General features: G+C 37.1%; 2 protein-coding genes across 4 annotated transcripts in view; one reads left to right on the top strand and one right to left on the bottom strand.

Annotated features, from left to right (window-relative positions):
* taok3a (TAO kinase 3a) overlaps positions 1-20,308 on the bottom strand; it is an 85,986-nt gene extending 65,678 nt beyond the window's left edge. Inside the window, exons 1-2 of one of the 3 annotated variants that reach the window (XM_067439415.1) lie at positions 18,921-19,066; positions 18,342-18,478 (exon numbers count right to left, since the gene is read on the bottom strand). The gene's annotated coding sequence lies outside the window, so the exon portion shown is untranslated. Of the gene's footprint in view, positions 1-18,341; positions 18,479-18,920; positions 19,074-19,908 lie in introns of those variants that run through there. The other 2 variants (XM_067439413.1, XM_067439414.1) reach the window with 2 other exon arrangements.
* A 1,450-nt stretch (positions 20,309-21,758) lies between these two features.
* The window catches only part of suds3 (SDS3 homolog, SIN3A corepressor complex component), a 21,759-nt gene continuing 16,727 nt past the window's right edge, over positions 21,759-26,790 (top strand). Inside the window, 2 exon segments of the mRNA XM_067439412.1 lie at positions 21,759-21,806; positions 21,808-21,886. Of these exon segments, the coding sequence (XP_067295513.1) occupies positions 21,774-21,806; positions 21,808-21,886 (112 nt within the window). The 5' untranslated portion in view covers positions 21,759-21,773.

The raw sequence follows: 26,790 nt of genomic DNA, 5'->3' as shown, positions 1-26,790 counted from the left end.
CTTGCCTTTCATCAAGGCGGAGGTCAGGGATCTTTGGCTTGAAAAAGTTGGTGACCACTGAATTAGAGAATTGAGATGTCCTTTAAGATGGCTGAATTTGATTGGTTTTATGAGCCAGGGGTGAAAGGACAGAACTTTTTCCAAGTCCTGATGAGCTATTCTACCTCACACAGGGGGATGGGTGCTAAAACCGATATCCAAGAGTTGCACAAATTACGTTTGTAATACTTCAACAGATGGGTCACCCAAAAATGAAAATTCTGTTATCATTTACTCATCCACATGTCCACAATGGACCCCAATGACTTTCATCTCATGGATAAAAACTCAAGACGTTTTGAAAATGTCTATTTTCTTTCTTTCTTCAGCATATCCACTTAATGCTAGCTCATGTTCACCTGGGTGTCAGCCTCAGAAGGCACAACCACTGACGCCCACAGTCCATTCTCTTACTGTCTGATGCAAACTGCACATTTAAATGGCAAACACTTTCTCTTGATATGGTGAACTCTAATCTGGTCGTTGAATCTGATGCCACTTTCTGAAGTCAGAGTGCAATGGTTTCTACCATTCTGCATGGAAACAAAATTGTGTTTACTGGATACCAGATTGCAAAAAAAGTGCTTTTTAAGAAAGAAGGAAAAAAAAAAAAAGAACAGATAGATATGCGATTTTACAAAAATGTTTTAACCAAGCTGTGCTTGTTTGTTGGGCTGAACAAGTTGTCCAAAATTGTGTCATTATATATAAATAAGGACATCAAATAATAATAATTATTGTAATATTATTCACTACAAAGTAAAACTAAAGTGAGTATTGAAGAAAAAGCATTACAACTAGAAACTGCAGTAGTCATTTATATTTATGGTTGTCTTTGGCCTAGTCCACACGTACATGGGTATTTTTTATAAACATTTAAAAAAACAATCAGGTCCACACAAGCACGGTTTAAAAAAAATCTCTGTCCACATCAAAACGCAAAAACTGATTGGCTGCCTGATTTCCACATGGGTCCCATCCACGGCACCAACGTACTAAGGAGGGATGCCATGGGTTACAAGTTCCTTTACAGTGACAGGTAACTGTATACACAGGGACAGGGCCCAAGTGGAGTGTAATAGCTTCACACACTTGCCTTACTATTTTATATTTTTGCATTCTGACGCCTCTGTTCTGCAATACAATGAGATAACTGCGCATGCATCTGTATACATGTGATAAGTTAGCAGAGTTATTAAAAGCTACGTCCGCCACTGCATAGACTCGCTCTCGTGTAAACAAACGAGATAACGGCGCACAATCTGACGTCCAACAAAGGAGAGAATGGCGCACACTTAGACTTCACAAGCTGAAATCTCCGGTTTCACCATCTACAAGACAACGCTGCAACCGGAGTTTCTAGAAATCTTCACCCTGGCCAGAGTTTTCAAAAAAGTCTTGTTTCAGTAACCAGATACAGTGTTTGCGTGTGGACGAACAGCCAAACCGCGTAGAAAGAGCTGCAGTTTTGAAAATATCCCCGTATGTGTGGACAGGGCCTTATTTTAAAACATTAAACCAAACTTTTTTATTTATTTCTGTGGGACACTGCAAGGACTTCAGATGGCACAAACTCTGAATCAACATGCACCAATGCCAAATTCCTATATATTGTAATCATTATGTCCACAACTTGTAATAAATTAATACATTGTTAGCAAACTGTGATTTGTTTAGGCTACTATGTATTTGGACACAATCACTTCTGATAACAGATCACTCTAAACTGTAATGTAGACATGCGTCTCTGAAAAGCAGCTTTGACACAATATGTATTGTCAAAAGTGCTATCCTAAATGTGAATTGAAGACACTGAAACTAGGGATGTGTGCAATGACTAATTTAATAAATTTAAAAGGACATTTTGCAACTGACTAGTGGACCAGTCTAACCCTGCCCCCAGAGACAGTATGCCCCCAGTATGCCATCCATTTGAAATAGACTACTTAATCTATGAACAGTCAAATCCAAATGCTGCTAAAAATAGGTCAGAAACATGCAATATGCTTGAGTGTTCTTAAGCAACATTAGCAATTATAGACATTTATTTACATCAACTAAACTAATAGGCAGCACAGGACCAATAAATTCAAACCCAATAGCCCATTATAAACAGAAATAAAAGTTAGTCAGCACTATGCAAGAAAACATGACATGTACTGACAACTAAACATTATTTAAAGCATATTCTCTGATGATTATAGACTGTGCAAGTGACAAGTAAGTCGTTTCATTCATAATGTTTCTCTTTTAATTCGATATAAAATTTCAAGTTTTTTTTTTTAATACCCAAGATATACATTTCAAAATAATATATTAATATGATGTAACATTAACATGACAGCAATTTAAACACACACACACACACACACACACACACACACACACACACACACACACACACACACACACACACACACACACACACACACACACACACACACACACACACACACACACAGTCAGCTAGCAGCAGTATCGTTAAATCGACTTGTCTCGCACATTACTACTGCAAACACCCGTTGGTTCTCGGGTTTAAAAAACTAAACAAAAAAACAGTGGCACACTTCACTCTGAAACACGGAGCGCATATATTAATATTTTCAATGCATAGTCAAAATCTGTACCTTCACATAAACCAGAGATTATGTCAAAGAGATTATGTCTAGATTATGTCAAGCATATGCAAATATTTACTCTTTATGCTTCTTGTTGGATTTAGTGGGAACTCGAGATTATATGTTAATATTTACATTATAATACAGAAAACAAAACAAAGGAAATATTAATAAGCATCACGTGAACAGAAGAATGATCCTATGAAAATATCTGGAAAATGCTTTATCTGTTACAGGATTACATTTGTACAGTGTCAAATGTTACTAGAAATAAGGGCAAGATTATGAGTGTCAAATGTACAGATATTGCATATCAAACGCCTCAGGGCTGACAAAAATATGGAATGAAAACCCAAGCTATAGAAGCACTCAAACTCTGTCTTCTTGACTGAAAAAGGTTAAAGCTACATGTATGTTGGATGTAGCAATGTATTTTATGCAAGAGAGAGAGAGATGAATGACACATTAGGGATGGAATGTCAGAGATGTTGGGAAAGATGAAGGGAAAGAGAGAATTCCCCAGACAGTGAGTAAACTGGAAAATGTAAATGTGAAAGATAAAAAGACCCCCTTCGTATGCGATTCAGTCATGTAAAAGCATTAGATTGCCCTGATGTGAACATGCCAGAGCATGCCACTAGAACAGACACAGATGAGGCATTATGGGATATGAGCAATGAAGATGGTGAGAGCTGTCAGTGACCCAATGAGAAAGCTCCAGTAGGAGAGCTGGCCTGGACTGCATCACATCCCCATGGGAACATGTGTCTGCTTAATGGAGCTGCACCTCAACAAACCTACAGTGATGCAGTAAAGCTATTCACAAACTCTAGAAAGAATAATTGCAAAAGGTCCACATTTAACTTATGGCTTGTTTCCACCGAGTGGGACAGTTCAGTATGGTATACAATTTATTCCGTTTCCATTGTCAGAAGTTGTGAATGGTACCCTAATTCCGAACCGTGCCACTTTTTTGGCATCCTTCAGTTGGATCTAGATTCACTGCAGAATGTTGAACGGTTGACAGAGAATCGTCACTTTCGGCTGCGTTTTAGCCTGCAGCCTTGGCTCAAACAAAGCGTGTCTTCTTGTGACAAACAGCCACATGCTGAGAAGCAAGAACAAGATCTGCTGTATGTCCTCCATTGTTGTTTACCATGTTGCTTTCTTCTTCGCGAGAGAATGACATCGCTCGCTACAACCGGATCAGGATTCACGGTCCGGAACCGTACCGCACCGCACCGCTCGGTGGAAACGAGACTCATAAACAAGTGCAAATTATGTCATACCAAATTCAAAATAGCAAAAAAGCGACAGGCTGTAGCGGTTTATTGTCCCACTTAAAAATAGTAAATCAACACTATTTTATGGGCAATAATTCGTTTTTAACTGTGTCTCTGTTAGATGATATGCAAAAACTATTTCACAGTAATAACTAATAAATATTATTATATAATATTAACACAAACATACATATTCATGTGATAGACAGAAAGATAGAATGATAGGCCGATGGATAGAATGATGGACAGATGGATAGAACGATAGATGGATGGATGGAAATCTGATTAGCTGAGCCAATCAGATTTAGTCATTGTTAAATGCCCAAATGCAAAGCTGAGACATTAGTTTAACTTCTCAATTTATTCTCAGACTATAGGTACTCAAATCTTAAGTACACTAATGTTTATTGGTATTATTAATAAAAATATATATATAAATCTATCCATCTTTCATTTCATTTATTTTATTACATTTTCTCATAAAAGCCATTGATCATATAACATGGCAAAATTCTGTTAAAATATAACCTCTATCACTTAAATCCTCAATGATGCTATAAACTGCATGTTTAGCGCTGTTTGCTGTGTGGCAGCACATCTGATGGGTGAAACAGAGGGCTTTAGGACGGGGGCGTGGTGACTATTTATAGAACACTACTCATTACCTCATGCTCTCTTCACATCGACTGAACTGTCTGTCAAACAGAGAAAAACAGGGGGCCTGTTCCAAATCACGCTCGTACACACACGCACGCAAAATATTTACATATTTATTTTTAGATTGTACAGCATCTATCTCTGAATGTGGCTTCATTGATTGCATTAAAAAACATTCTGAACCCTATTTATACCAGCTCTGTCCACTAGTGATATGAGGTTATAGGAGGTGTAAATGGCGTGACAGAAAAGCCATATGTGAACAACAATGATGCATGTAAAGATAGAGATAGAGATAGAGAGAGAGAGCAAGAGAAGAACCTGAAACAGGCCTGTAGGTAATGTTTCTCCTAGCACACTCCTTTGAGAAAAACCATAAACTATATAACAGTACATGATGAAAATGCAGCCTGACATTAAAAATCAAAAATGTGACGTAACAAGCTCCCAGAAACAAGTGACTTGTCCATCCACAGAGAAAGTGAAAATGCTGTGCAATGCAACACAATCACTTTCCATTAGAAGAACAAACACAATCTAATGGTAATGCGTACCAATAGTACAAGTGTGAAATCTCATCGAATGGATAAGGCAAAATTAGTTTTGGCGTGCAAATGCTACGCAGTTTTCCACGTGCATATGATCCACGCACTTTATGGCGTGTATATGACACGCTCTTGGGTAGGATTAGAGTGGTGGGGTGGGGGGTTCGTACGTATAATAATCCATAAATTGCGTATCATATGCACGCGAAAAACTGCGTACCATATGCATTCCACGAGATTGCACACTTTTACTATTTATACGCATTTTCGTGAGATCGGGTTCGAAGAACAGACTTGATGCTTATTATAGTAGTTTTGTGCATTTTGGAATAAGGAGATTTCAGTAATAAATTACTATTTGCAAATAAACAAATTACAAACTATTATTAAAGGACAAATCATTGATTATGATTTCACTTTTTAACTTTAGTTAGTGTAATGTTTGGCAAACTATATGTTTGTATAACGTCTCCCCTGGCATTCCAATGAAACAACTCGGAATGGAGAAACGTATCTTTCTTCTATCACACGCTCTTTGTTCTATCGCAGTCATGCCAAGTGCAAAATGGCTCAAGAAACTTTTTGGTTACTCTTTATTTTGCAGCGTCATTGTTACAGTGTAATTATATATTTAAGTAATGAGTAATATTAATTAACCACATGCACTTACTATGGTACTGTTATTACCACTGTTATTACTATGGTAAGTGTAATGTCACAATTATACTGTAAAATAAAGTGTTACTCTCTTTTTTTCTGATGTTAAATGATGGCGTAAAAAACAATAAATTCATTCTCCACCCATAAACTCTGTGTCTAAAAGGGAAACACCTAACATTCATAATAATAATAATTAATAATTTTTGGGGGTGAACTATCCCTTGAAGACATTTTGCACACGTCTTTGTGCAAAAGAGGCAAATTACCTTCTAAGTTCACCAAATTAAGGAGACTGAATTCATTTCCTGCTAAATTATAATATTTAACAATTAATATGAGGTATAAGTTTTCAAAGTGGCAGACCAGTGATGCATCCCTCCAGTTTGGCCTAATGACAGTGATCTAATCCTCACTTTTTTTTCTAATTGACCACAGCAGACATTTGTGTGACAGTGTAGCTTTTATTTTCCCAGTACAGTGACCCAGAGAGCCACCTAACTGTGACAGGGCCGCTATTGTGAACACGCAAAGGGGCTGCGGTCAATATCGGTAACTGAATCCACTGGAGCAATGCAATTATCTAGAGCATCAGCAGCAAGTGTCTTTTATGAGTTCATACAGCTTTCAATACAGTCATTAAAATCAGCACACACAAGACAGTGTCATCGCCAAGGAAAGTATTCCTTTTGTTATCTTGAGCAGCGCTTTTTATGAGCCTCGCTGAAGCTGATCACAGCTGAACATTACGACTAACGGCAGAGGTTTAATTTTTAATGCCCTTTCCTACTGGACCATACACTCTTGAGCCGCCCCCGTCTGACTGTCAGCATGGTTACTCCCATCCTGATGCATTTTTCAACAGAGACGTTGAGCTCACATGGAAGAGACTGAGAGAGAAGATAAAAGAAAAGTCCCAGAAGACAAGGCTCTTGGATAACCGAGGGAGATGGGTGGCTTGCGGTGTAAAAGGCAGCTCGAGTCACAAAAAGTGATGCACTTGAATGCCGTTACAACGCCACATTCTCAGCACAAAGTGAGCACTTCAGGAAGCATTTGCTTAAAGTCCAACTCCTCCTCTCTGGACGTCTAGCTCCCCCTCTCTGAATGCAATTTAGGCCTAATAAGTGGAGCTAGGCAAGGCAGGTTTATTTTTTATATCACATTACATATACAATGGTAATTCAAAGTGCTTTACACTGAAATGGAATTAAAATATTTTTCTTGAATCACTGTTCAGGGTACCCATATCTGGAGTGGAAGAAAAAGGAGAGTCAGGTTCGTGGTTTAACTACTCCTTAAAGTTTTAAAGACGGGGGTGAAACACTCAGTTTCAGTCAATCTCATGTCAATCTTGAGTACCTATAGAGTAGTATTGCATCCTTCATATCTCCGAAAAGTCTTTAATTTTGTTATATTTATAAAAGAAATATAGGCTGTACCGAGTCTTTCCGGAAAAAAAAAACGAGCGCACACAAAGCGGTGACGTCCTCAAGCGTGGAGAAGAAAACGCTACCCAGATTAAACTAATACAGATATGATCCAGAATCAGATCCGGAGGCTGAAATAAATTGAACAGGAGAAACAGCAACAGCAGGACGTCCGTCTCTGTGGTATGTACTGTATTTAGTGGCCTGTCAACATTTGTGTGTCTTTACTCGCAGTTTATGAGGACATGATTTGGTTTATCGACTATTGTATGCGACTAAACCTTAGCAGTAGCAAGCAAAACGGTTTTGCACGTCAGACTAGTGTAACGTTATACATAGAACAACAATGGAGTCCGTTAGCGCATTTGAATGACGAAGCGCGCTTTGTGAGAACTTCCCCTAGGTTTATGTTTGGGTGGTTTTACAATAAACAAACTGACACCTATAGTGGTCAGCTAAACAAATGTATTTAAACACACACCATAGATCGCATGCTCCATTGATAAATTAACTAACGTTATACACGATCGTGTTGTTTACTGATGTTTACTTGCGCGACGATAGCCAACAACATAGACATTTGAAGCAGTTTTACTCACCGCCTGCTTTCAAAGCACGACCTTGAAGCTGGGACCGCTCCGTCAAAAACACACTTCTTTGGTAACTGTTAATTTCGTGAAGTCCTGTGACAGCAGTGACCGTGGAGATCCACTTTTGCGACGCGACTGAAGCGTAATGTGACGCTTCCCGTCATTTCTGCGTTCAAATCGGTTCAAATGCAGCGCTGCCTTCCCGGAATGCTGTGCTGAAGCGTTGAAGTCGCTTGACGTCACCCATAGGAATAAAGTGGAGCGCGGCGCGACCATAGGGCACGTCAGAAGTGTTCACGGACGAGTGGATCTGCACCTGAGCGAGTGTTTATGGGGCGTGCATTTCCTCTCTCGCTCTAGTCACGCGCGCGCCCTTCCGGGAGAAGAGCCGTACGGCCCATACAAGGACCTTCCGCTCTATCGACGTCAAGCCGACCCATACTCGAAAAAAACTCTCCGAAACTCGTGAGAAACCGGAAGGAGTATTTTTGACACAGAAATACTCCATCAAACGTCCAACATTAGTTTTTGAAATTTTGTCTATGTTTAGGATGGTAATCCAAGTCTTTAACAGTGTAAAAAGCTCAGTATGCATGAAACAGCATTTCCTCCCCTTTAAAATCATTTTTGATTAAATGTGCGTTAAAACAGTGCCCTTGCAGACAAATCTTCCTGGTTGCTGTAATATCCAACCAAACCCTACCCATAACTCTATCCCTTCACCCTTTTGGATGTCCAGAGAGGTGGAGCTAGATGTCATTTGAATCTGTATGAATCTATTTGAATCTGAAAATTGTCTTCTCTGTTGTCTGTATCAGGCAGACTATTAGACAATATTCATATATACGCTAACATTCAAAAGTTTTTGAAATAAATTGATACTTTTATTCGGCAAGGACACATTAAATTTAAAAAGTGATTAAATCATTAAAATCATCAAATTGTCAGTAAAGACTTTTACATTGTAAAAAATATATACATAATATATACATATAATTTATATATAAAAAATAAATACAAAAATACAGATATTAAAATAAATACTGTTCTTCTGAACTTTCTACATTCTCAAAAAAAAAAAAAAAAGCAGCAAAGCCATTTTCAACATTGATAATAAGAAATTATAAAGAACGAGTAACAAATCGCCATCTTAGAATGTGACACTGAAGACGAGTACTGGTGCTGAAAATTCACCTTTGCCATTACAAGAATAAATTAAATTTAAAAATATATTCAAATTAAAAACAAAAACACTTTTTTTGATATTGTATGATTACTGTATTTGTTTATCCCAAAAAATATGCAAAAATTGCATAACAGACTTTCAAAGGTATATAATGCTGCACTGAAAGTTAGTCATAAACACTAATTTAAAGGTCCACTGAAATCAAAATTTAAGTCGTTTAGCTTTTAGTATGACTGTGTTAGCCTTAAAGTTATGAATAACCTGGTATGTTCCAAAACTATGACAAAATTTGCATTTAGGAGATAAGCATTCATGTTGCTGAAATTTTACAGAATTCAAATGTACAGTCTCCCACTTCCGTTAAAACGAATCTCAGATTTTGGTGACATCATCTCAGACTTCACGGTCTCGTCAAATCTTCTGTCCAATCAAAATGCGCTCTAGAAGCTAAAGCCCGCCCCCTACACTGCTGCGGAAATCGGTCAGTTGTTAACACACATTTGCTAAATTCTACATGGTGAAAGCTATTGGCTGTTTCAAAAAAGGGGAGAAGCTGCTAACAGCTGAAGCCGTTTCAGGGGAAATTACGTCAACACATTGAATAATGCGGCGCGTTTCAAGGCTCTTCAGTGGGCCTTTAAGAACACTGACAAATGTAAAATCTTAAAATAATTATCTATTTTGCATACTGTACATTAAAATATGATGCCTCCATTTTTTTTATAGCATATAAAATAACTGTTTTAGAGGTTTATGGAATTTATTTAAACATATCTTCATAATAATAATTTTAATATCAGCCGCAACATGAAAATAATTAATCTACTTATCGCATTGAGTCTCGACATGGACTAAATTTGCAACAACATAAGGAAAAGCTGCATTTTCAGCGCTACTGCTAAGGTTGAAGACAATCATATTGGACAAGTTAGTTAAACTTCCAACACATTTCTAACTACAGTAGCTATTTGAATGACACCACGTCTGCTTTAAAAGATCAGACACTGATGTGAACTCCATCATACCCTTAAACAGAGGTTTGTTTCCACCACAGAAATGCAAGAACTTATGTTAAATATGAACAACTGAGTCATGCACTTGCAATGTAGGGCAGCTACAGTGAAGTTAAAGACATAAACACAGGTCTATGCAACATTGACCTCAGAATTCCCCAGGATCCCATTCTATGTGAGGAACAGAAACATAACCTTACTAAGAGTGGAACCAAAAAAAACAACAGAGTTTACAAAGTTAAAGCCCGGAATGACATGCAGTGAAATAATCGATTGGGTACACATTATATCACGGGCAGAGAAGTCTGTGAGGTTTAATCAGTAGTGCTAATTATAATGAGTTGGGTGTTTTCAGGCCACTCGTTGACTCCCTGCGCTGCCATCAAAGGAGCGATGGAGGGCAAGCCAGTTCAAAAACAGCAGCATGGACTGTGGTCAGCTCATTTGAAGCTACTACATCATTAACTCATATTTTAGAGGAACTAAACTTAGCCGAGATGGTGATTTGGACAAGCTGGATCCTGAACAGAGGTTTAGTCACTGAAACTCCTTCGAAACCTTGAAGAAAAATGAAGGTGAAACGATTGTAACCATTTGACCTTTTTAAACTTATGCATGCCTGGAAAGACTTGGAGTGTGAACAACCATCTTTAGATCTACAAGAGTTGGCAGTGATGTGCAGGTCAATGTATAAACAACCCGCACCCGACTGACGTTTTCAACTAACCCGCCCGCAACTCAGACCACAAAAAAAAGAAAGAAAATATTGTACCTGACCCACTTCCTGACCTGCATTTTTTTAAGTAGTAAATGCTCATCGTAGCGTCAATTTATTTCATTTCATTTTCTTAACAATTAAGGTGCTGCATGTGTTTATCCAGTCTAATCGAACTGTGCATCTCTCCACCAACTTTTCAAACAAAAATCTCGCCCCCTCTCAGAAAATACATAAAACTGACATTACTGATGCCTTTAAAAGTAGCTTATTAAAATGATACAATGGGATTGCTCAGTTCAACGTGTTAGGAAATCACCAATCGGGTATTTTGTCCCACGTCAAGAAAGGGAATAAAGGGCTATAACTATAAGATGCCGTTGGTGGCCTAAAACAGAAGATTAGCCTACTTATTTTTAGCTTTCCTTGAAAAAAAAAAATAGAATGTAGAAATAATATTGAATCAACCATCCCTGTGTTGAGACGGTTTCTTCTTGCCTCCAAAGCCCCTTTCACACTGCACGTCGGACCCGCAATATTCCCGGAACATTGCCGGGTCGCCTTCTGTGTGAAAGCAACCACGTCCCGGAATTGATTACCGAAATGAACCCAGGTCGGGGACCTAGTAACATTGCGGGATTCGATCCGGGACGAGCGCTGTGTGAACAAAAGCCAAAACTAATGCCGCAACGTGTACGTAGTTATTGTGCGACTCCTAGAGCTTGTTTTTTCAATAATACAACCCTGCAGTGCCAGAAGAGCTAGTCGGTGTTTTAAACGCAGAGAGTGTTCGTATACAAAAGAAACTAAAATTAAACAAGCAGAATTGTGCGCAAACTGGACACAAGTCGAGACCACGGAGCTCCTTACTATCCGCGCTGAAGCTGAGATCGCTCGCCATGACACGTCACATCAGGATGTCACGTGTCAACTCGATCCGGGACCGTTACGGGTTGTGTGTGAAAGCGCACATATTACGGTATTTCGCTGGCAGTGTGAATAGGCCAAATCTAGCGGCCCGGGAACAAATGCCGGGTCGCATTATCTGTGTATTTGCCGGAATCGCAGTGTGAAAGGGGCTCAAGTCACGACCTATAGAGCGCAATGTGCGCTCACTGGCTGCACTTATGCTGGAACGCAGAGGATTGTCCTTGCCAATGTATTTCATAGAAAATTGTGTCTAGTACTATGTAAATTACAAATGTTTAATTGGCATCGTTATTTCAAACAACATGACCGACCACAACCCGAATATCATTAAAAATATTTTTGGATGACTCGTAACCACAGGCACCCGCTCATTTTGGATCAACTCGCGTATCACTGATAGTTGGCCTAACAACTTAGCTCATTGTATACTACTACAAATACACAATGTCTATATTAACAGCCAATCCTGGACTGGTCTTCTTTTATTAACAAATATGTTACTAGCGCATACGGTCAAAACATAAATCCATGAATGTTTGTCTGCACCCCAACTGAAGGTGTGACAACGAACCGCCACAATATTTCAGCCCCAAAAATTTATACTTAAGCATGTGTGAAGCAGATCCACACTGCTGATATGTTTCCCTGTTGTAGTTTATCTACATTGTGTTTATGAAAACATGTAATCAGAAAGGTGCTAATTATATGTCACCATCACCCTGCTAAGACTATTTTGTCTAATACCAAAAATATATATGTTTTGCCATTTCAATTGAATATTTTTGGTTTCTGAAATTTCAGTGCATCACCATCTGATACCAATCATATTAAATACAAACCATATTAAAGGACAACTTCAGTGAAAAATGAACCTAGAGGTAATTAACACACCGAGTAGATCGTTCTCTGGGATGCATTTTCATGAAAATCGAATGTAAAGAGTTTTATCTCTAAAAACAGATGAGCTTATAACGCTGTGTATGGGGCATGGGATAAGTAAAATGAAATTGCTAGTTAATACCACTAACAAGGCTCAAAATAGCCTTATACTAACACGGTAGCATAATGAGGGTCCCTACATGCAAACCGAAGCATTGAGGACTTTGTAAGTGAACAAAGTTTAATAAGAAGATACTTTATAAAGACAGTATATTACATGCTTACAGACAGGCGAAACAGTCTCGACCAATCAAGCCACGAACACTGTGCTAAGTGAGCTGATCGATAGAAATTAAGTTTGTGAAATCTAATTCCATGAAAATGCATTAATTATATCTGTTTATTAAAATATATGGGAAGAAGGTGTCCCATTTGAGATTCAAAGTCACAGTTCGTCACTTAGCACAGCTTTCGTGGCTCGACTCGTCGAGACTGTTTTCCAAGATGGCGCCTGTCTGTAAGCACGTCTGAACTATGTCTGTCTTTATAAAGTATTTTCTTATTAAACTGTTTGTACACTTACAAAGTTCTCAATGCTTCGGTTTGCATGTAGGGACCCTCATTATGCTACCATGTTAGTGTGAGAATATTTTAAGCCTTGTTAGTGGTATTAACTAGCGATTTAATTTCACTTATTCTGTGCCCTATACACAGCGTTATAAGCTAATCTGTTTTTAGAGATAAAACTCTTTACATGAAACGCATTCCAGAGAGGGATCTACTCGGTAACCATGTGTTAATTAACCCTAGGTTCATTTTTCACCGGAGTTGTCCCTTAAATAAATTATCTACTGACACGATTCTTAACTGTCATGCAGCTGGCTTGGAAAGCCGGGTTCAAAACAATTCCCGAACCGATTTCCTTTTTTTTCTTCAATTTTTGATACCAATTAAACCAATGATAAAATCCTTATAATACCCATTTATAATGATATATTAGCTTACTAAATAAATAATGCATTACTAAATTAAATTAAACATTACAAAAGTTTATGAGAATTTTTGTCAGCAAATAGATCATCTGATCTCATCACGACATGGAAATGAATAGAAAATAGAGGCAAATGCATGTCAAAGCAACATTAAAGTTCATATTGAATCCGTTAACATTGACAAACTATTTTATTTCCTGGAATGAAAACATGACTCTCAGGGACATTAATTTAGGAATGCCCCAGTTACCAAACATCCAGCAATCAGATAAGAGCATCTATAAAAGATGTGAGTAAGAGCAATAAACCATTAAACCTTGAGTCACACTCACACACAGACACACAACTATCTTAGAGTTCACCTTGACCAGTCACCAAATTGATAACTAAACTAACTAAAGATTCAACCAGAAGCTAATAATAGAACGGTCTCCTAATGCCCACACACAAGCAGAGAAGAGTTTACAGTACACTATTAGTTAGTCCAGTTGTTTTTGTTGTGGTGCTCTTTAGGCTGCTGTTTTTTCTGAAGCGGCTGAATTTTGTTTATTGAAACCAGCTGCAACAAAACGTTTGCAGAAAGACACAGAATATATAATTTATATATTTGTTCACTTTATGATTTTACCTTACTGGGTTCGAAACAGGGAATCGAAAAGAATCAGAATTGCTCAAATTCACACAATACCCAACCCTATGCCTGGTATTTTCACACTTTCATACACAACCCCTTGTCATCTTGTCACCAACTCACCAAATTAGCTTTGTCTGACAGTTGGTATTTGGCCTCGCCAATAACAATACACAACATCCACAATACAACGATATCACAAAAAGAAAAAAAGTAAACAGTAATAAAATAAGAACAAATAAACTAATTACAAGCATATAGGAAAACCAACTGCAATAGAACAAAACACTAACAGAATAGATCTAAGCACTAAAAATAAGAAATACTATATAAATTGTACGCCCCATACATTTTTGCACAAATTATGGGTGTAACATCTGTTAAGAGCTGTCAACAATCAGTGAAAGGCTCGCTCTATGAATGCAATAATTTTAGTTTTAGAGCCAAATTAGATGACATTATTCTACTCACCCTTAAACCATCGAACATTAAAAGGACATTTAAAATTGTAAAAGCATCAACAAATAAGAATAACAGATCATGAATAACCCCAAAAGTGCAATTCTTTCCACAGCAATATATATATATATATATATATATATATATATATATATATATATATATATATATATATATATATATATATATATATATATATATATATATATATATATATATATATATATAGAGGCCTATATATGCAATGCAAATATTTTTTTGTAGCCTACATTTATATTCATCTTAAAAATTTGAGGCTTAATGTCATGCGATGATATCACTCTCATGTCTGAAAATAAAATATGAAAGAAAATTGACAGCTCACTCAGTCAGAGCTTTATTTAGAGCAAACTTTAATTTCCCAAAAATTCCCCAAACTGGAAGTGCCACCCATGATTCAAAACCGCAGTAGGCTCATCAGGAATAAGGTGGATAGAGTAATGAAATGTATAAAAAACACGGAATAATTTGTTTATTCTTATTAAATTTGCTCTTTTGTTGTTTGATTAACATTAATGACATGCTAACAGCTGACTGCAGTACTTTTGCAGATCATGATTAAATGGTTCTTTAAAAATATGAAAAGTACCATTTTCTTATATGTTACATATGGAGAGGTGTAACATATAGCAATTTGTTTTGTGTAAAATTACCCTGGCTTAAATAAAAATATCATGGCATTACTTTTCATTAGATTTTTGTGGACAGCTGAGATGGGGGGGGGGGGGGGCAGTAGCACGAGTAGCATGTAGTAGTAGCATGACATACGCATAAGCACTGAAATCGACCCAGTTTCACTTCTATTTGAAAAACAGCTGTGCTGATGATTAGCAGTAACCTACATTACATGACTCATTTCTGTGAATCGAGTCTTTCAAACCATTTCAGTATTTATTTTCCTCCTCGCAATATTTTTTCTATTAAGTTGCATTAATGATGGTATTTATTGTAATTTCATGTCAGTTTATTGCAATCATGAATAGCGCTATACACATTATACCTGATGAGCCTACTGCGGGTTATGAATTATGGGTGGCACTTCCGGTTTGGGAAACTTCCATTCAAAATGACTGAAACGAGTCATTTCAAATCATAAGGTTGCACAATAAATAAAGGTTTTCCGTCAGTTTGACTGAATGAGCTGTCAATTTTCCTTCACATTTTTTTTCAGACATGAGAATAAAGTAACGATAGCAAGAGCTCTTTTCAGTCACTGCATTCTTTTCCTCATGATTATTTTTTCCCCCTTTGCATTCCGCTGTAACAGTATGAAAAAGGTCAACACAAAATACTCATCTGTGGTCTGTTCTCCCGATTTAATTTACGATATATCCCATTAATAATTATTAAAAATAATAATTTTTCACAAGTAAATACAATTTATTATCTGTCAAAATGACAGTATCACTTTAAAATAGTATCATGCAATGCTGAAGTTAACGAACATTGTTGATTAAAGGTGCTGCATGTACGAATGAATATATTCAAAATATAGTTTGCCCGCCCCTGCCTCCTTCGACTCGACGCTTACGTGGGTTGCCAGTTTGAGGACACGCAACAGGAATGAGCAACAATGGAAGGCGTGGAGACTAACGCAAGACGATGAGTTGATTGATTTTCTGACCGAGTTTGTTTGCTGGCTTCCTGAGTTTTCCTCCAACTGGCAACCTGTTGTGTCGAAATATGGCTAAACTGGCAGCGTGCGGTATCGCACAGACCAAACCAAAAGCAGACATTCCAACACAACACACATTTCAAAGCAGAATAACTGGCGGTAGCATTGCTTTTCAGAGAAAACAGCATGTGAACTCAGAACAGTATGTATATTACTACAGTGATATTTAACTCATCCATTATTGCTGTGGAAAAAAATCACGCTTGTGGGGTTATTCGTGGTCTGTTGGAAGTACCTTTTTGATGCTTTTACATTTTTAAATGGGACGTAGGAATACACTATATATGATACGAGTCGATATGACGAGCCAAACATATTCGGGGGAAAAAGAGGTTCTGCAGTTGGCAAGTTGTTAATCGGGTCATTTACGGAGCACAGTTGTTAACTCAAGAATCGTTTGGAACCATTCGGTCCGATTCGTGAACGAATAGCTCAGTCCGGTGTGGTGATGTGATGATGACACCTGTTTTGTCGAACCGATTCACTGAAAAGATTCGAATCATAAGTATGATTCATTCGGACACTAATACGAATCAGACATTGTTAAATTACCATGCGTCCACCACTTAAAAAATCCATCATGACCACGAGAAATCGTAAATGACTAAAACTTATGAAGGCTAAAAGACAAACTGGATTCACGTTAAATAGCCTATTTTATTATCCCCCATTCCCATAAGAAATCGCACCAGCTGATCACTTCTACCATCACACACAGGTCCTTCGCAAAAAATTAGCATATTGTGATGAAGTTCATTATTTTCCATAATGTAATGATAAAAATGTAACTTTCATATATTTTAGATTCATTGCACACCAACTGAAATATTTCAGGTCTTTTATTGTTTTAATACTGATGATTTTGGCATACAGGAAGATTGTGGAGAAGGACCGATTCCAGACCTTGGGGGACCTGCGGAAGCAGTGGACTGAGTCTGGAGTAGAAACATCCAGAGCCACCGTGCACAGGCGTGTGAAGGAAATGGGCTACAGGTGCCGCATTCCCCAGGTCAAGCCACTTTGGGCTACAGACCAGCAGCACTGGACTGTTGCTCAGTGGTCCAAAGTACTTTTTTCAGATGAAAGCAAATTTTGCATGTCATTCGGAAATCAAGGTGCCAGAGTCTGGAGGAAGACTGGGGAGAAGGAAATGCCAAAATGCCTGAGGTCCAGTGTCAAGTACCCACAGTCAGTGATGGTCTGGGGTGCCATGTCAGCTGCTAGTGTTGGTCCACTGTGTTTTATCAAGGGCAGGGTCAAAGCAGCTAGCTATCAGGAGGATTCATGCTTCCATCTGCTGAAAAGCTTTATGGAGATGAAGATTTCGTTTTTCAGCACGACCTGGCACCTGCTCACAGTGCCAAAACCACTGGTAAATGGTTTACTGACCATGGTATTACTGTGCTCAATTGGCCTGCCAACTCTCCTGACCTGAACCCCATAGAGAATCTGTGAGATATTGTGAAGAGAAAGTTGAGAGACGCAAGACCCAACACTCTGGATGAGCTTAAGGCCGCTATCGAAGCATCCTGGGCCTCCACAACACCTCAGCAGTGCCACAGGCTGATCGCCTCCACGCCAAGCCGCATTGAAGCAGTCATTTCTGCAAAAGGATTCCCGACCAAGTATTGAGTGCATAACTGAACATAATTACTTGAAGGTTGACTTTTTTGTATTAAAAACACTTTTATTTTATTGGTCGGATGAAATATGCTAATTTTTTTAAGATAGGAATTTGGGGTTTTCATGAGCTGTATGCCAAAATCATCAGTATTAAAACAATAAAAGACCTGCAATATTTCAGTTGGTGTGCAACGAATCTAAAATATATGAAAGTTGAATTTCTATCATTACATTATAGAAAATAATGAACTTCATCACAATATGCTAAAAATTTTTTTAGAAGGACCTGTGTAACAGTAGGCTAGGCTAAATGACCCCAAAAAAGACATCTAGTTCATGCACAACGCTGACAGCGGCAGATAACGGTAAAGAAAAGTTACCTTCATCCTCAATGTGAGATATTTCTACCTTGCGCTCCTTATGACCATAAACTTCGTTATGATCTCCATCCGAAGGAATAAACGCTGCATGTGTGTGAGAGACGCGCTGCTTAAAATAGCGACACAAGGAGCGGGGGCTGAAAAAAATGAAAAAAAGAAGAAGAGCACGAACACATAAACAGCCCTGACTTCTCCGAATATGTCAAACTGGACGCAGTGTCATGTGTATTTATAAGCAAAGCATACTTCTCACGCGCTCCTTTAAAAAAAACACAAAAACTCAGTAGGCTATGGATTAAAGTCAAACGAATGAACGTGTTGAGGATTTGAGCTGCAGAGGAAGTGAAAGTTTGGGTGGTATATGGTTGAGAACAGTTAGGTTAGCAAACTAACTTAGCTTTGCAAAGCGCCAGCAGGTGTTAGTTAAAATTCTTATTTGACGTACGGATCTCCGCGTTAAAACTCTGGTTTGTTATTTAATTATTTTTGCATGACTGAAATTAATGTGCACGGATGTGTCACGCAGAACCTTTGACAGTTATCCACCAGACCCATGGCAATATAGTAAATGTTACTGACCTCTTTTCTGTAGGGTGACTGGGAGCTTAAGAGCAAATTCACCATTCAAAAACATTTATTTCAGCCGGAAATTGAGTATTTTAAACGTTTTGATGGCCCATCTCCGCCTGTCTGTCAGTCTTTGCTGTCTAGACTTCCTGGATGAACAGCCGCGTGCGCATATAGTTATAGTTTCTCTCTCTCTCTCTCTCTCTCTCTCTCTCTCTCTCTCTCTCTCTCTCTCTCTCTCTCTCTCTCTCTCTCTCTCTCTCTCTCTCTCTCTCTCTCTCTCTCTCTCTCTCTCTCTCTCTCTCTCTCTCTCTCTCTCTCTCTCTCTCTCTCTCTCTCTCTCTCTCACACACACGGAAATAAAGTGCATGACTTCTCGAGCGATATGCAAAGCAGCAATTTACTCTCAGTCTAGAACAATATGGGGAATCTTTAACAAAACAGCTCTATTTTTTATTTTTATTTTTATTCTCCTAAAATTTGTAAGTGTTGAAACATGTCAGAGACCGCCAACAATTTGCCTCTACAATGACTGTATAAACGTTTTTAAAATAAAATAAATACACGCGAAAACTTTTATATATTTTCCACAAAAAAGTTATCATATTAGATTAGATTACATAAGTGACAGAAAGCCATCTCAGACAGTCTAAAGATGAGCAATAGCATTCAGTTTAAAGACTTTTGCATCATGATATTTATCATTGAAAATTTGAGTGAGGCTTAATATAGTCAAGATGAATATAAATGTAGGCTACAAAAATATTTGCATTATATATATATACTTGATCAGTTCTAGGCTAAATGCTTCTTTATGAAGTCTGAAGGTTCATCAAGGGAAAATCAATCGAGCGCAGAGGCAATGAAGACGCGAATAGTGACACCAGATACGATAAAGACGCTTTTAATACACGGCGACCCGTATCAAAATATATAAATAGCCCCGAAAGACTAAACAAAAGCCCTTTTAAATAAGTATACCCAACAAAAACGGGCTTACCAAGTCAACGGAGCTTTATCTTTAATCCAGATCCAACTCCATAGAAGTCCGGTTACAAGCAAATGTCTTGAGGCGAATGAACGCGCTTCTCAATGATGAACCGTACAAATCCACCTTACTCCTCCTGTAGCCCTTGTAAGGTGGACTGCTGAAGGAAATAAACTTCCAAACTCATTGCAATTGGCTTCTTGGTGCTCCCTATACACCTGAAAATGCATCAACCTGTTTTATTTTCGACAGACGTCATGCCTGTCTCCCCGTCAGTGTGATGATAAAACGTCCACACAGTCCGTGTTTTGATATCCAGCATTAATACAATTCTAAACCCGCGCGACTGACAAAGACTTGGACAAGCGGCTGACGCTTTGAGGAAAACCCATCGTACCTGCTACAAGGTAGCAGCGCTGATAAACGATCTCGCGAGTCAAGCCGCTTTGAAACTCAACGCCGCCACCTGCCGGTCGAGTGAGGGAGAAAATATGAAGACACAATAGATGGCAGTCACAGTCCCTGAAAGGATTATAATCTAGTGTAATGTTGATTAGATCGAGGATTTGTCGTAGATTACTAGCGATGACAAGTTAACATATAATATATTACAATATTTATGTGTAGCAAAGTCTGACCAAGTATGAGCTGGATCCATTTTTACTGAATCTTACCATGTTAAACACCTGTTATTCTAACGTGTGAATCTGATTATCTGATAACAAATATATTATTATTATTATTATTATTATTATTATTATATTATTATTATTATTATTATTATCATCATCATCATCATCATCATCATCATCATCATCATCATCATCAATAGCTACTGTTGTTTGTTATTGTATTCATTTTATTCGTTGGATTTTTGCAACTTATTGTATTTTTTATCAAGTTTATAATAAAAATCGATTTATATTTATAATAAAAATCTTATATAGCCTATTGTATTATTATTACTATTATTATTATTATACATAGTAGTAGCAGAAGCAGCAGTAGTATTTATGTTTTGTGCGACACAATGGAGATATGCTGTTTGAATACAATATTTATATATTAATAATACAAATCAAGATTTTTGTCAATAACTCAATTTAATTCACTAACTCCACCATTTTTGTTCACAAGAAGAAAACAAATAATGTCAAAATTCTGATGATAAACAGTTAGCCTAAAAAAACATACATTGGTGTGTGAATATGCATAAATAACTTTGCACAATGAACAAAAATGAAACCTATACCCAAACCAGTCTATGGGATGGAAATGAAACTCAGTGTGGATCCAGTGCAATTCCAATATATCAAATAAATAATAGCACTAAATGATAGATGAGCATGTATTTTCTTGTCTTCTCATAATGACATTAATACGCTTACCTGACCAAGATAAAAATTCATGACTGAGAGGCAGAAGTGTGGGGACTAACAACTTCAGAAAATCTTCATGTTCCTTGACTGATAATAAGAACAATACTGTTGAAACGCGGAGAGACTACTCTACTCTTTTCTCTCTCTCTCTCTCTCTCTCTCTCTCTCTCTCTCTCTCTCTCTCTCTCTCTCTCTCTCTCTCTCTCTCTCTCTCTCTCTCTCTCTCTCTCTCTCTCTCTCTCTCTCTCTCTCTCTCTCTCTCTCTCTCTCTCTCTCTCTCTCTCTCTTTCCATTTTCTTATTCCCCTTATGTCATACTGCGCACAAGCGGTTAAAACTACACCTCCCAACATGCATTGCCCGACCATCTCCACCAATCAGATTGCTCGGCCTACCCTCCCATTGAAAAAAACGGCTCGAGACTGAAAACGTTGTCGGTGCTGTGTGATTGTTTACACATAGGTATTACTGCAATATTATCTATATTTAAATATAACTAATGGCATCGACTTTACTGTCACCCATGGTGGAATTATTATAACGACGAGGAAGAGCTCGACAGTGTGGATGAAGATGAAGATCGCAGTTTCAGAGGTAGAGACTCGGAAGAATGTGAATACGCACAATAATTTCAGTTTATTTACCTTTTTTTTTATCTCATTCACGTATGATTGACGCATTAAAATACATATTTAATTTGCTTATGAGTGAACTATTTGTAAGCTGATAGTTATATAGTGGCTTAGTCATTTATAAGTAAACATGCAAGGAAAGTGTGCATGTGTCGAGTTGTTTTCTTTCTTTTAAAAAAAAAGTTTTTTTTATATATATATCCGTATAGTGATATTTTTAGACATTAATGATGGTCGTGTAAGCCTTTAACTGTATAATGCTATGCGTTTTCATATCTGTGTGTATATGTGCTATCCAGCCTGTTGATAAACAGTTAGCAGAGTTAGCACACGTCAGGAAACAAATACATTAAGCAGGACGTGTATACATTGATACAGACTTGAAATCAAAATGCACCAGAGGACTTACTTGCTTTTAATGTAACATTTGGGAAACAGTTGATTTATGGTGGTAAATATTTGGTTTGAAATGCTTGGAGTTTGTTCTCCGCTCAATTAGCTTATGCTAGTGTCATGCACACAGATTAGACTGATGGGGATGAAATCAGACAGATCAGTTTAAACGACAGCTGCGCATTACATAATGTATACGTCTACGTTTGTTCATTTTACCTTTAATAATAAAATCTTACCTTTAATAATGAAATAAGCAACCATCTTAGGAAATGTTATGGGGTTTCTAATCAAAATATGACTTTTCTGTTGCAAAACATGGTATTGATTTCATACATGTCTCATAGAGGACACCTGGACAGCATTTTTATCAGGCATTTTCAGAACACACAACAAGTGATTAGGGAAATAGGTTACATACATATCAGTGTTATTATAAATAACATGTATATGTAATCTAATATTTTGGTTGTTAAATCATTCACACACCTGTTTCTGTCCATAAAGACTGTTTTCTGACACATCTACTCCAACCTAAGCCAACAAAACTAATTTTGAAATTGTATAATTATTGTATAATTTTTATACTATCCTTTAACTTTAAATCATTTTAATATGATGTTTTGCTGCTCAAAAAAGCACTTATTTTCTTGTTATTATCAATTAATATTTTTGTGTAAACTATGATACAATTTTTCAGGATTCTTTGATTGAAAATACATTTCAGACAGACAACATTGGCAGTAGAAACATTTTGTCACTTGTCATCAGTTTAATTTCTTTAAAAAAAAAATCTTACTTCAAAATGTTAACAGTATATGACTATATGAAAAAAACGAGGGCCGTTCCTGTAATTCAGACTGTAGGGTGTATTTTGTTAGCAACATTAAAGTAATTGGTTTTATAATAGAGAATACATAGGCTGAAATTATGCAGTGGATGTTTCTTTGGGATAAAATAGCAGTAGTCTTATAGTATCAACTTGTTGAGAGTTCCCCTTAGCAGTGTACACCACAATGTATGTGTGTACTTTTAATTCCGCTGTTAAAAAATTCAGCAACCGCATATATGTAATGTGATTGTGAATTATTGGCCCATGTATCTTTTTCCACCCATACTGTCCACTCTAAATAAGAACAACAGAAGAGAATGTGGTTGTTTCCATAGGAAATTCACTAAGCTACCACGTTTGTCCGCTAGATGGTGCTACAAATGTGCATTTATAACATGATGGCTTAAAGAATGAAATAAAATTGTCTGGGCGTTGTGCATGACAGTCAAGTTCTTCCTACCTTGTCTTATATTAATATAGACACAGAAGATGCCAGTGAAAACAGATCTGGCCAAAACACGATGAAGACGACTATGTTGAGATCAAAGAACAGTGAGTATACCTTTTATCTATCTATCTATCTATCTATCTATCTATTCTATCTATCTATCTATCTATCTATCTATCTATATCTATATCTATATCTATCTATCTATCTATCTATCTATCTATCTATCTATCTATCTATCTTCTGTCTGTCTGTCTGTCTGTCTGTCACATCTGCTATTTGCATGCTGTAATAAAACCATAATTTCTTATGATGTTTTGTTTTTGTCTTGATTTCAGGATGTATCAAGACAGACTGGCATCCCTTGAAAAAGACAGCTACAACAACTGCAAGAAGGTGACTGGAAATACTCCTATTCACTATTGATTTGTTGAAGAGATGCACAAGTAATTTTGTAGTCAAGCACTTAAAAAGCACAATAGTTAGATTTTTGTATAAAATTACCCAATAGCCACATGAACAGTGTTATATATTTTGTTGACTCGTCTACTTGCGTTATCCCAAATGTTTCCAACCAATGTTTAAGTCCAGAGGAATCCAAATTTTAACCCGTGTAATGGCCCATACCATAGCGTCACGTGTTACTTCCATAGAAACACCAAAGATGTTTTGTGTTTTATTAGACAGATGAGCAACTGTTTAAAAATCTTTATCAACAGAAAACAAATCATTGTTTTATAGCTCAATTCATGTGACGTAACGTCACGGTTTAGTCTTATTGTTTGAAGCTCTGGTTTTCTTGATTTACTATGAGTAACATGTTTGTACTTTCCTCAGTGAACACTATTTTGTCAAGTGGCTAACATAGCATATGCAGAAAGGGCTTTATTTGTATTCATATCACAGTAACGTTAATAAAACTTGATACTCGCCCATGAATATGATTTCCCATCAGCTGTATAGGTAAAGAGGACAACTCCCATGATTCCAATGATCATTCACGACATCATCAAGCTACGCCTTTATTGTTTTGAATAAGCGCCTGCTAAAATGCGAAACTTACACACTGTGCCTTTAATTACGAAAGTTTAAATGCAGATTTATGTTGTACATCACCAAATATTTTAAAATAAGTCAAATAAAAACCTATGTAACACTATAACTAATAATGTTATTAACTACGGCATTATTCTTTGTTCTTATGCTTATTGTTCAGTAAAGTATGTTGACAGTGGAAAAAAATTATCTCTGCTTGCCAGACACACAAGATGCAGGTTCACACTGCAGCCAAATTTTTGTGCTTAAATGCTACTCAGATCAGAGTTTTTTTATAACAATGTCATCAGCACAAACCACATGGAATCTGATCTTTTCCATATGTGGGCCTAAATCTGATACGGTCAGATGTTTCAAAGCGACCTCAGTCTGAACAGTCATATCGGAATTCATGCCACATTTTACGTCACGCTATATCGATATTTGTCACAATTCTGCGCTGATGGTGGACATCATTTCAAAGAGTTTACATAGCGGTGGTTCTTTGTAAATGGAAGAAGGCAGCGATGAGCTGTTATACTCATAAGTATTACGGCGACAGCTCTACACATGCAAATCTTAAAGAAATGCTGTATTAGAAAAACGTTCTGTGCACAAATTAGCTGTCATCCGTGGCACATAACATTAACAAATGCATAAATTCTGATTTTATTAACCTCTGTTTACATCCATGTGACTTTGTGCTGTGTGCCATCTTTGTTATCATTCTTTTGCGCATACATGTCACTGTCAAATCTGATATTGGCCACATTTAAAAAGATAATCCTATTTTAACGATCTGAAACGCAAGTGTCCAAAGCGCGGAACGCAAGTAACTTTGTGGGCGGGTCTCGGCGCTGTTGCTATTTTCCCGGCGGGATAAACGGCTCTTGCGCCCGCGCAAAATCTAAAATGGGTTGGTCTGAAGTAGCTTCTTTATTCATAGGTGTGGTTTGGGCGTAACGTGAATAAACCAATCAGAGTGGCATCCAACATTCCCTTTAAAAGCAGGTGAGCCAAGTTCCATTATGGATTGCTATTATTATGGCGTATTTACCAGGCGCACGTTCTTGGAAGAGCAGCCCTTAAGAAACAAAATATATTGCTGTATATTGGAAAATTTCTTGCAATACATTAGGAAATATATTAACATATATGGGAATTAATATTTATATCTTTCAATATATTGCAAATATATTGAAAGCGGCAATCATTTGTATATTTTGCAATATATTACTGAATATATAAATATATTTTATAATACCATCAATATATTATTCCATATATTTACAATATATTAAAATATATTTCAACTAATATATGGGTAAATATATTTTCCTTTCGTAAGGGAGTGAAAGACAGAGAAGTTGTGTTGTATGGGGATGGGAGAAACCCCCCTCAAATAGTGTCGGTTAAACAGGCGTCGGTAAACAGTTTTTTATTTTTTCAGTCGATTTTTTTTCCTGGTCTTGACGACAAACCAATTTGTCAGATGTCCTTATATATATATATAATATATATTATATATATATATATATATATATATATATATATATATATTATATATATTTATATATATATATATATATATATATGTCTTGCCACTATTGGGCAACAGCAGTCTGATCTTAATTACTACAATAAGCCTCTAATTTGTAAGCTAGATCTAATGCCTATTTTTTTCACATCTTCGTGGCACACCACTATGTGTTAATATTTGTTTTTATAGTGTAACAATTTATGATTTGCAAAAATAACTGTTGCAGTTGCAACAGTTATTTAACTGTGCTCCATCGTGCCACTGACTTTAGACTAGGTTTTTTCTGGTCAGTGGCGCAGCTGTTTAATGGAACAGCAAATAGCACCTGGGATTGTTTGCGCCGGTACACGCCTCCTTTTTGCGCTGAACCGCCTAGGGAGCGCAAGTTTCATTCACTAGTTTAGTGACGTGCTTCTGATGGAGGGAAAAAGCTCACTTTGCGCGGGTGCAAAATAGGAATGACACATGCGTCGGTGTACAAAGTCAATTGCGCTGGGTGCAAGTAGGGCCCAATGTGAACAGCCAACCAAAAAATCCCCAGATCTGAGCAATAAATCAGAATTGAGCATTACGGCTTTTGTATGACCATGTAAGCAAATTTCATAAATTTCGGTTTTTTTTTTTAAACAAATATGT

This window comes from Pseudorasbora parva, chromosome 3 (assembly GCF_024679245.1).
Source record: "Pseudorasbora parva isolate DD20220531a chromosome 3, ASM2467924v1, whole genome shotgun sequence".
In the NCBI taxonomy this organism is placed as follows: domain Eukaryota; kingdom Metazoa; phylum Chordata; class Actinopteri; order Cypriniformes; family Gobionidae; genus Pseudorasbora; species Pseudorasbora parva.
The sequence above is the reverse complement of the archived record's forward strand: the minus strand, read 5'-3'. Positions and strand labels throughout refer to the sequence as shown.